Raw genomic sequence first — 12,776 nt, forward strand, 5'->3', positions numbered from 1 at the left:
CCAAGCTCTTTGTTTGAAAGACTTGTGAGAGATAGCCACCAAAGGCATCTGCCTTCTCCATGTTATTTCTTGTCCATTTGCCATTGTTTTTTCTTATTGGTGGTATTGGTATCTGAGGACTTTTTAGTTTCCTTGTGGCTTTCCATAGTGAGTAGTCGGTGGCTTCTGTTGGTGTAAGCTGTTCTAAGTATCTTTGTATAGAATCATTTTGTACTTTAAGTATTATTCCTTTTAGTTCCCTTGCTGCTTTATTAAATTTATTTTTATTGCTCACTGTTCTGTTTTGTTGCCAATTTCTTAGCCTTCTTTTCTTGAAATTTTTTCTTTTATAGTAGGAGGGCAGGATTCTTTTCTTGTTGACTTTTTGTAGTTTGGAGTTGCTGCCCCTGAAGCTTTCTGTATGTTTTTCATGAGGTTAGTTATCGCCCATTCAACATCTGCAGGTGGTTTTAAATGTATTTTTAAGTCTATTGCTTCATCTAATACTTCTTGAAAAGTATCCCATTTGGTTTTTTATTGCACAGAGCGGGTGGATTTGGATTCTGAGTTATATCGGAGTACACGTTCATAAGGACTGGAGTCTGATCCGAAGACATGTCTAGGCTGGATGTTGCTGTGACTAATTTGCTGTCAATTCCTTTTGTGATATAGAAATCAAGAAGGTCTGGTATTTTATAAGGGTCCGAAGACCAATATGTGGGTTCTCCTGTTGAGAGATAGTTTAGATTTTTGCAATGCATTGCAGTTAGTAGCTCACGACCCTTAGTAGTTTTAACTCTCGCACCCCATACTGTGTTTTTAGCGTTGTAATCTCCACCCGCTATAAATTTGTTTCCAAGTGTTTTGAAGAAAATCTCATAGTTGTCTCTTTTATTGTTGTGCTTGGGAGGGCAGTATACAGCAGATATTTTGGTGATTCAAGTAACTCCTTTACTTGCAATGGTAGTGGCTTGTAGGTAATTTTCTGTATATCTTACCAGTTCGTGATGTTTTATTGAGTTTCTTATTAGTATTGCTGTGCCTCCATGTGCAATCCCATTTGGATGGTTGGTAAAGTAAATTTTCCTAGTTAAATAGGGCTAGGTGACTTTTATTTGTAAAGTGAGTTTCAGTAACTAGCATGACATCTATTTCATTGTTGGTTATGAAACTTTTGAGTTCATGAGTATGCTGGTTTAAGCCGTTTGCATTCCGTAATGCTATTTTTAGTGTTTGGACCATTATGACCTATTTGAGACAAGATCGGTGATAAGGTTCATTATTGTTCCCATTTACGTAATGGGATCTCTCATAATTGATTTTAGTTCAGAAATATCATTAGGTTGACTTATACTATTTTGTTGGTACATAGTGTTACTTTCTTGTTGATTATTTTGATTGGTTACCTGTGCATATGTAATTCCTTGTGTTGTAGCCCTGTTTTCTTTAGATGTTTGTCCATTTCGTTCTTTAAGTTTTAGATGCATTTTCTCTTGAAGTTGCTTATGTATAATACAACCTCTGTAATTTGCGGGATGCTGTTCTCCACAATTTACACATGTCACATTTCCACCTTTTATTTTCCTGGTACATTCTGAAGTGTGATGTGACCCTGTAAATTTTACACATCTGGATTCTCTATGGCAAAAGGTTTTTTAATGACCGAATCTCTGACATTTGGTGCACTGCGGAATAACTCTTCTAGCATAAGGGGCTTCAATTGTAACTATCGAGTGTCCTAGTTTCTTGACATTATAGATGTCTTTATTATTTTCTTAAATTTTTAGATTGACAAAGAACATGGGAAATGGTTTTTTGTTATATTTTGTTTAACATTCCATATATTTAGAACTTCATGTCCAAGAGATTCTATGTCCTGTTTAATATCGTCAGGATTTGTTACATAATGAATATTTTTTACTACTATTCTAATAGTCCTGTCGCCAGGGGGGGTACAACGGCCTCGTTAATTCAGATGGACTTACTCAAGTTTTTTTTATGTATTTTGACCCGTAGAACACGAATTTTTTGGGTAACAGTTGATCCGGATGTCGATAAGATTGTTATAGACCAAGAACTTGAGGAATCAAATAACAGCGATTTTTGGCAAAACAAAACAATATTTTGTATTTTTTGGGCCATTTTAAGTAAAAAATATTTCTACAAGTTTTTTCGTAGGATGCACAGTTTTCGAGATAAACGCGGTTGAACTTTAAAAAAATCGAAAAATTGCAATTTTTGAACCGGAATAACTTTTGATTAAAAAATAAAATAGCAAGTCTGCTTACCGTATTTGAAAGTTTAAGTCAAATTATATCGGTTTTGATTATTTGCATTGGTAAAAATTTATTTTTTTATTGTTTAACAAAGCTATAAACACGTAGGGTTTCCCGTGCTTTTACATTCGTTTTAACGCATGTAACGTAGAAATAGTCTTGATTGCACTAGTACCTATTCTACCTACTCGTTCGATTTTAAATGATAAATCATAGAAACATCACTCACGCACTAGTTGTTTGTAGCTTTGTTTAACAATAACACAATAAATTTTTAGCAATGCAAATAATCAAAACCGACATAATTTGACTTGAACTTTCAAAGGCGCTAAGCAGAATTGCTATTTTATTTTTTAATCAAAAGTTATTCGGGTTTAAAAATTGCAGTTTTTCGATTTTTTGAAAGTTCAACCGCGTTTATCTCGAAAACTGTGCATCCTACTAAAAAACTTGTAGAAATATTTTTTGCTTAAAATGACCCAAAAAATACAAAATATTGTTTTGTTTTGCCAAAAATCGCTGTTATTTGATTCCTCAAGTTCTTGGTCTATAACAATCTTATCGACATCCGGATCAACTGTTACCCAAAAAATTCGTGTTCTACGGGTCAAAATACATAAAAAAAACTTGGGTAAGTCCATCTGAATTAACGAGGCCGTTGTACCCCCCCTGGCGACAGGACTATAAAGGGCTTGCTTTGTTTAGACTGGTATGTATGATGCTCTGTTTTTTTTACTGTCCAATGCTTTCACTATAGTAGTATATGCTTCACTCGAAGTTGGTTCGATTCTTACTTGACTTTCACCCAGGGCTTTTAAGGTGTACTGATCTTTAGTAATTTCAATAAGAAGTTTATTTAAGGGGTTCATATCTTCAATAACGGATACAAATATCGGTGGTGGTTTGGGTTCTTTTTTTCGTTTCTGTTTTAGATTGGTCTATTTTATCCTCATCTTCTTCTTGGAGATTGTTATAAATATATATATTGCTGGTGCTGGTGCTAGGTTTCGACAACCAATAATGTTTTATTTTGGTTTGTTTTAGCTTTCCTGCTATCTTATTTATCTTTTTTTAGGTGCTTAGGGCTTACTTGTCTTTTTTTGTAGTTCACTGTTTGCCATTCATTGTCCTGAGTAGTTGCAGGTGCAGTTAAACTGTTGTTTGTTCCAGAAGGAAGTTGTTTTGGTTAAAGGGTTGTCCATGTCCATTTATGGAATTTTGTGATAATGGGATAATTGGTTGCGTGTTTAGGTAAGATGTAGGTTGATACACAGGTATTGGTTGATTCACTAACATTTGACCATAATTATCAGTAGAAACTTGCTTTGGTTGCAGGTATGGATAATTTGTGTAAGTATATGGATCTGTCATTTTTGACTCACCCTATATTTGCCTTAAGTCCTACTTTTACAAAAATCAACATTACAAGTTTTTTTTTGCAAAAACCGAGAAAGGAGTTAATTTCGGATCAACTCCTCAGAAAATTAACCCCTATCGGTTTTTAAAATTTTTACTTTTATTATTTTTTGTGATTTATATTTTTTATTATATTTCTCATGTACTATTTTGTAAAAAACTTAATATCTATTCTTTATTTATTTATTTACTGAAATAATACTGACCGTTATTTTGGAACGTTGCTTCCCACCTTTACATTCGCCAACAATTACAACACAAAAAGGTATAATCTTTTAACCCAAAGTTCGAACGTTTATCACCAATTAGCACTAAACAAACACTCTTAAAAACTACATAAATCTTTCTTATAAAAGTTAAGGAAAACCTTGCATGTTCAAGAAGAAATTTTTCCAAAAATTTTAAAATATAAAATATTTTAAAATAACTCTAATGAATTTTGGACAAGGTTTATTTATCACAGCTTTTTTGTTGATCGACAACCGTCCGCTTTGGCTGCTAATTGACGACTAAGTCATAACTTAACAAGCAAACATTGAAGAAAAATAGCTGAAAAAAAATTTATTTGGGTGCGCACTGAGATAATGGCATTTTAAATATTGTTACGATTCCTAATATCAGGCCGGCCGCCTATGACAAATCTAATAGATGTTTCTGGAGTCCTAACCGAACGAGCTGAGAACTAGTTTTGAACCCTTTCAAACGCGAAACGAAAACTTGTCTGAACGTATTCAATTCGATTTTATTCTATTTGTTCCAGGCCCGGTTTAGAATATTGGAGAAAAAAAAGTCGGGTAGTACCTAAATAGAAGATTGGATTATAGATGTTCAGTGGTACTTTTGACTTTAACAGTGCACGTTATAAATGTAAAATAAATTGTACATATAAATTATATGTTTTAAGTATAAATATGTTTTAGTGTGTCAATAAGTTAAAAATAAAGACTAATAGATTAAGTGTTTTCAATTAAAATAAAGTTTTAAAAATTATAATACAGTAAAGAACGCATTACAATAAAACAGCTAGTTCAACGACGTTAAAGTTATACTTGCCACCTATTCGAAAATATCTTAAATTAATACACATAATATGTATACAGGGTGTAACAAAAATGCAGGTCATAAATTAAATCACATATTCTGGGACCGAAAATAGTTCGATTGAATCTAACTTACCTTAGTACAAATATGCACACAAAAAAAGTTACAGCCCTTTGAAGTTACAAAATGAAAATCGATTTTTTCCGATATATCGAAAATTATTAGAGATTTTTTAATGAAATTGGACATGTGGCATTTTTATGACATGAACATCCTAAAAAGAAATTATATTTAAATTTGTGCAGCCCATAAAAAATTTATGGGGGTTTTGTTCCCTTAAACCCCCCCAAACTTTTATGTGCGTCCCAATTAAATTATTTTTGTAGTAACATTAGTTAAACACAATGTTTTTAGAACTTTTTTGCCTCTTATTACTTTGTCGATATACCAGTTTTAATCGAGATGCGGCTTCTTTTTTAATATGTTTACATAAAAATTTTATGGGGGTTTTGTGCCTTTAAACCCTCCAAATGTTTGTGTACGTTCCAATTAAACTATTATTGCTGTACAATTAGTTAAAAACAGTGTTTTTAAAACTTTTTTGCCTCTTAGTATTTTTCAGATAAGGCACCTTTTATCGAGATGTGGCTTCATTTTAATATGGTATACCTCAAACTGTAAGTTATAAATAAATTTTCATATTATTACCAAGTCTCGAAAAATCATACTTAACAGTACACAAATATGTGGTGGATTTGACAAAATATTCAAAATATCTCAAAAAAACCTAACTTTTCGAAAAAGTACTAAGAGGCAAAAAAGTTTTAAAACATTGTGTTTAACTAATTGTGCCACGATGATAATTTAATTGGAACGTACACAAAACTTTGGGGGGTTTAAGGGAACAAAACCCCCATAAAATTTTTATGGGGTACACAAATTTCACTATAATTTTTTTTCAGATGCTCCTATCATAAGAATATCACATGTCCGTTTTCAGTACGAAACCTCAAACAGTGTTCGAGCTATTGAAAAAAATCGATTTTTATTTTGTAACTTCAAAGGGCTGTAACTTTTTTTAGGTGCACATTTGTACTAAGGTAAGTTAGGTTCAATCGAACTAATTTTGGTCCCAGAATATGTGATTTAATTTATGACCTGTATTTTTGTTACACCCTGTATTTTAAAACACATAAAACAATCGTAACCCTTAAGACTAACATCTTAAATCAATGGCGTAAACACTAACTAACCGCCTGACAGACGGGTTTAACATTTTACTGGTTATTTTTTTTTGTTAAATATTTTAATGCAAAAAAATATTTCGATGACTTACTGAAAGTATTACTTATCTAAAAAACACATTAATTGATCTAGTTGTTCTGTATTTATTAAAATAAAAAACATACCAATTATATTGTTTGTGTGGCTTTTTATTCCTGAAAAAAGTGTGATAAAAATGAAACAAATTAAAGAATCTTGATAAAAATTTATAATCGAGTTAAACAAAGAGTAATAAACATGAAAATAAAATAGTTTTTAAAAAATGTTAAAATAAAAAAAAAACTGACAGGCACTAAAATTTGTACACTGTAGCAATGGTAGTCAGTGGCAACATTTCGTCACAAATTGATCCCACTTCGCTTATGTCGTCTTCTACCTCATCAAGTCATTCGAAAAGAGTTTCCTCATAGTCTTTTTCCCCTTATTTGAACTTTTTGACGAACTGGGGCACAAACACTAACACCCCGTCTGTTACACGGAAATCACACTTTGAGTCTAAATATCTTTCGAATACCAACCTGCCGCAAATTGCCGAATTCAATACTACTAATCAACAACCCAACTTGAAAAGTCATAAACGGGTGACCTTCAAAATTTTCTAGGAAGGGAAATATCCCACTTTTAACAAGCGATGCCGTCTGAGAGACGGTGTGTTAGTACTTAATATTACATATTTATTTTTAACATATACGTAATATAGATACTCCCTGATAGTTAGTTTTGTTATGTAGTCTTAATAACAGATTATAAAAGACCATTGTTAATAGCTTTTGTTTAGAATAAGTAAAATATAATTGAGATTTGATTCCAGAATAGGGATTGCACTATGTGCTTATGCACATTTCGATCTAGAGCACCATCTCGCCAGAGCACCTCCGTAAAAACTCTGAACTAGAAACAAATCTCTCTCATCTTTCAGTGTAATTATTAATATAATTACAAAGATTATTATCATCGACTAGCACCATCTATGAACCATAAATTAAAAAAGTCGGAAACTAAAATTCGAATTAAGATACTTAGACTAAGAGCCGCTATAGGTGAAATTTCTTAATCATTTTAGGCACGATGGGACCCTATAACTTAAATAGTAGAACCTAAAAGAAAACGTTTGAACACTGTGCCGTCACTTTTCGGTGGCACATGCGTCGACAGTGACGCATCAAACTTTCCACTTACGGACGGGATAAATAAATTAAAAGTTAACAGAACTTACTAACAGAATTAAATTTTTTTTATTTTTTTAAGTTCTATGTGATTAACACATAGGATTTATCGTGATTTTAACCCACCACCCCCTTCCCTCTACCCCCCCATTAACAACTTCATTTTTCGTTTTATTTTTTTTTGGTGGGATGAAATCAATTTTAAAATTTCAAAAAATTCACACGCTTAGTTGAGGCTTTTATAAAACATGCCTATTTTTTATAGACCCATAGGTAGAGTGTACATGACCTCAAAAAATTAAAAGAATTTTTTTTTTCAAAAAAGCGTATAACTTTTTTTGAGGAATAGCTGCCGGTCTAATTTTTTCTTAATCTTGTGTGTTCTATCAAACACTATATTTTAAATTTTTTTCAGATTTTTCCGTAAGTCTCCCCACCTTCAAAAATCCGAAAAACTGTTTTTTGGGGGGTTTTGGGGGATTTTCCCTATTTTATAGACTTCATAATACAGAATAAGCCAAATAAAAACGGAACATACGCAGTTAATACAGTGTATCGGAACTACGTTTGAAATAGTCTACCAATATAAAAGTTTGACAAACATAAATCATAGCAACTCAACTACCTGTTTTCTTTTAGGCTAAGGCTACGACCAGACAAGCGACAATTTACGGCGCCATAAGAGCAGTAAAATGAAGCGCGAAAATGGGTCCTGGTAAGAAGGATCTGGGTCCAAATTTGTAGCTCATCTAACCACAACAACGACCGAAACACTGTATTTACATCTCGCGACACGCTGTAATTTACATCCCCATCTGGTCATGCTTTTTACGGCCGCTTCATTTTACTGCTCTTACGGCGCTGTAACAGCAGTAAAATGAAGCGGCAGTAACTGCAGTAAAAAGCATGGCCAGACGGGGATGTAAATTACGGCGTGTCGCGAGATGTAAATACAGTGTATTGGTCGTGGTTGTGGTTAGATGAGCTACAAATTTGGACCTAGGTCCATTTGTTTGCGACACGACGCTGAAGATGGACCCGTTCGATATTGCTTCGCGATATTTTACAGCTCAGTCAGGCCATCCACTACACTCACCACGGGACCAATTTTCGCGCTTCATTTTACTGCTAATATGGCGCCGTAAATTGTCGCTTGTCTGGCCATAGCCTTAGCCTAAGAAGACAGGTAGTTGAGTTGCTATGATTTATGTGTGTCAAACTTTTATATTAGTCGACTATTTCAAACGTAGTTCCGATACACTGTATTAACTGCATATGTTCCGTTTTTATTTGGCTTATTCTGTATATCAAATCAATTTTGTTTTTATAGGTTATATGTAACTTGAAGTAACTGAGTTCTTTAGAATATTTAAAAATCAGAAAAACACGTTCAAACCCCCCAAAACCCCCTTAAAAAAACAGTTTTTTGGATTTTTGAGGGTGACCAACGTTACAGAAAAATCTGACAAAAATTAGAAATATAGTGTTTGATAAAATACACAAGACTAAGAAAAAATTAGATCTGCAGCTATCCACAAAAAAAAGTTATATACTTTTTTTCAAAAAAAAAATTTAAATTTTTTTTTAGGTTATGTACACTCAACCTACAGGTCTATAAAAAATATACGTGTTTTATAAAACCCTTAGCTATGCGTGTAAATTTTTTGAAATTTTAAAATTGATTGCATCCTACCAAAAAAAAAAATAAAATGGAAAAATAAAGTTTTTGATGGTGGGGGCAGGGAGAAGGGGGTGGTGGGTTAAAATTACGATGAATCTGATGTCTTAATCACATAAAATTTAAAAAAATGAAAAAAATTAAATTCTTGTAATTAGGGAGGGTATTTTTTAATTTATGTATCCCGTCCATAAGTGGAAAGTTTGATGCGCCACTGTAGACGCATGTGCCACTGAAAAGTGACGGCACAGTGTTCAAAAGTTTTCTTTTAGGTTCTACTATTTAAGTTATAGGGTCCCGTCGTGCCTAAAATGATTAAGAATTTTCACCTATAGCGGCTCTTAGTCTAACTCTGTGCTTTTTAAGATCTATATATAAAGCATAACAGAGTGATGAATTAATCGACAATGGAATCTATAATTGCATTCACGACTTGTCGTTTACCGTGATGCATCGAGATGTTCACGTCTCTCTCTCTCTCTCTCTCTCTCTCTCTCTCTCTCTCTCTCTCTCTCTCTCTTTCTACCTCTCGTCCTTGAAAAATGTCATTTTGGACTTATCCACTATCCTATAGGTCTTTTCTTCTTTAAATTTTTGTTAGTGATACAAGTGCAATGTTGTCAATATGTAGTCCCTAAATACGAAAATGAATCAATGAATACAAAAAAGGTTAACACACTGTTGAGTTACCTACTTAATGAATATTAAAACAACAATTATATAAATATGTGGTGTTTATATGAAGATTTGGCCAATTTGTAATAGAGTAATGAAATAAATGCTACGATAATAATACACTTATGTTCTCACTGTAAACACAGCATTTTCCGCTTCCTTTTTAGCCGTGGTGCTTTCTACAAGAGGTGCTGATTCGGTAGTTACTCCAGATCTACTGCTTATTGCTTCTACAGGTTTTTCAGTTTCGTCTTCGTCTTCATAATCATCTTCATCTGGTGGGAACGTAGGAAGAACTACATTTACTGAATTTGCAGCATCTCCTCCTCTGCCTCCTCCTAAACCTCCTCCTTGAAGGATGGCTCTACCGAATACTCTAAACGCTGTACTGGTTACGTTTTGAATGACATTGTCTAAGATCTAAAAAGAATATGTTAGTTAAGCTATGAATCTGAGGAATTTATAAATTCTGTATGTGTACTTTATGTTACCACGACGAAAAAAATAAAGAAAAAAGGTAGTTTCATTGGCCATAATGCTTATTGGAAACTAGATACAGATATTGAAAGTTAGGATAGTCCTAATACAATAGGAATATATTTATTATAAAAAAAAGTCCGTGTCAATATTCTTCTTCTTTAAGTACCGTCTGCTTCTCCCAATCGGAGGTTGGATATCATCATCACTATCTTTACTACAGCTGCTCTGAAGAGTCCCTTAAATTTTTCAACCATGATACTCTTCTTCTTTCTATACTCCTTCCTTCTCTTATCTTTCACTACATTATCAGTCTTAGCATTTCATATCGCTGTCCCCGTGTCCCCTCATTACGCGTCTCAGATATTGGATACGCGTCTCAGATATTGGAACGTTCTTATTTTTGTGTTTATTATTTCGTGTTCTTTGCCCATTTCTCGCAGTACTTCCGTGTTCGTTTTCATCTGTATCCATGCTATTCAAATACCTGCCTCCTGTAACACAATATTTCAAATGACTATTTTATTTACGTGTTTTGCTTCAATGTCCAGCTTTTAAGTCTATATTGCAGTATCGAAAACACGTAGCATCTCAGAGCTTTTACTCTCAGTTCTCATCTAATAGTCTAAGAGCTGGGAGCGGATTTTGTGCGTGATAAGTAATATGGAAAAACTATACGGGGATATGTTAAATTAGTTGTGTACATGACTTTCACCAACGGCCGGAAACCAGAGTGGGGGCCGAGGGTAGATAGTTATAAGGGGTCAAAGTCGCGGTTTTTATTATTTTTTTATTACGCTCATGATCGAGATAGTTCACCAAAATTTGGGAATAGGTAGGTCATGACGTACCTAAGTAAAATCTCTAGGGGCTCAACGCTGCGTGGCCGACAAAGGGGTGGGGGTAGGGGTGAATATGAAAAATATAAGGGGTTTTTTGCGACGTTCGTGATAGAGATAGTGCACCAAAATTTGGGTATAAGTAGACCATGACATAAATAATTAAGATCCCCAGAGCTGGAAACCAGAGTGGGGAAGGAGGGTAGTTATAAGGGGTCAAATTTCCGTTTTTTATTATTTTTTTTTGTGACGCTTATGATCGAGATAGCGCGCCAAAATTTGGGAATAAGTAGGTAATGACGTAACTAAGTAAAATATCCAGGAGTGGAATGCTGCTGGCCGACAAAAGGGTGGGGCAGGGGTGAATATAAAAAAATGTAAGGGGTTTTTTGCGACGTTCGTGATTGAGATAGTGCGCCAAAATTTGGGAATAAGTAGACCATGACATAACTAAGTAATATCCCCAGAGGTGGAAACCAGAGTGGCGGACGAGGGTAGTTATAAGGGGTAAAATTCGCGGTTTTTATAATTTTTTTGTGGCGCTCATGAGGGAGATAGTGTACCAAAAGTTGGGAGTAAGTAGGTTATGACGTAACTAAGTAAAATCTTCAGGGGCGGAACGCTGCTTGGGGTACACAGGGGTGGTAGGTAGGGGTGAGTATAAAAATATATGGGGTTTTTTTGCCGTCCGTGATCGAGATAGTGCACCAAAATTTGGGAATAAGTAGATCATGACATTACTAAGTAAAATCTCCACAGGCGGAACGCTCCGTGGGGGACAAATATTGTGCCGGGTCACAAAAAATAATACACACTGCGACTTTGACCCCTTAAAACTACCCTCATCCCCAACTCTGGTTTCCGGCTCTGGGGATTTTACTTAGCTAAGTCATGGTCTACTTATTTCCAAATTTTGGTGCACAATCTCAATCTAGCACGTCGCGGAAACTCCCTTATATTTTTTATAGTCACACCTACCCCCAACCCTTTATCGGCCACGCAGCGTTCCACCCCTGGAGATTGTACTTAGTTACCTCATGACCTACTTATTCCCAAATTTTGGTGCACTATCTCGATCATGAGCGTCACAAAAAAAAATAATAAAAACGGCGAATTTGACCCCTTATAACTACCCTCATGCCCAACTCTGGTTTCCGGCTCTAAGGATTTTACATAGTTATGTCATGGTCTACTTATTCCCAAATTTTGGTGCAATCTCTCAATCACGAACGTCACAAAAAACCCCTTATATTTTTTGTATTCACCCCTGCCCCACCCCTTTGTCGGCCACGCAGCGTGCCACCCCTGGAGATTTTACTTATTTACGTCATGACCTACTTATTTCCAAATTTTGGTGCACTCTCTCGATTATGAACGTCACAAAAAAATAATAAAACGTCGAATTTGACCCCTTATAACTACCCTCATCCCCAACTCTGGTTTCCGGCTCTGGAGATTTTACTTAGTAATGTCATGATCTACTTATTCCCAAATTTTGGTCCACTATCTCAATCACGAACGTCGCAAAAAACCCCTTATATTTTTTATATTCACCCCTACCCCTACCCCTTTGCGGCCACGCAGCGTTCCGCCCCTAGAGATTTTACTTAGTTACGTCATGACCTACTTATTCCCAAATTTTGGTGCACTATCTCGGTCATGAGCGTCATAAAAAAAATAATAAAATCCGCGATTTTGACCCCTTATAACTACCCTCGGCGCCAACTCTGGTTTCCGGTCGTTGGTGAAAGTCATGTACACAACTAATTCAACATATCCCCGTATAGTTTTTCCATATTACTTATCACGCACAAAATCCGCTTCTATCTCTCCGACTATAAGGTCTTTGTTGAAGATAAATAATTTCAATTTTACAAACGAATTTCTTGCTATTTCTATCCTGGCCCTTATTTCTGGTGTTGATCCCTATTTTTTGAACCTCAGT

General features: G+C 34.7%; 1 protein-coding gene across 3 annotated transcripts in view; it reads right to left on the reverse strand.

The window, feature by feature from the left end:
- LOC114325161 (uncharacterized) overlaps nt 1-12,776 on the reverse strand; it is a 272,355-nt gene that overhangs the window by 93,291 nt on the left and 166,288 nt on the right. For all 3 annotated transcript variants that reach the window (XM_028273130.2, XM_028273129.2, XM_028273131.2), the window contains exon 4: nt 9,651-9,935. In XM_028273130.2, coding sequence (XP_028128931.2) covers nt 9,651-9,935 — 285 coding nt within the window. The remainder of the gene's footprint in view (nt 1-9,650; nt 9,936-12,776) is intronic.

This window comes from Diabrotica virgifera, chromosome 5 (assembly GCF_917563875.1).
Source record: "Diabrotica virgifera virgifera chromosome 5, PGI_DIABVI_V3a".
Taxonomy (NCBI): domain Eukaryota; kingdom Metazoa; phylum Arthropoda; class Insecta; order Coleoptera; family Chrysomelidae; genus Diabrotica; species Diabrotica virgifera.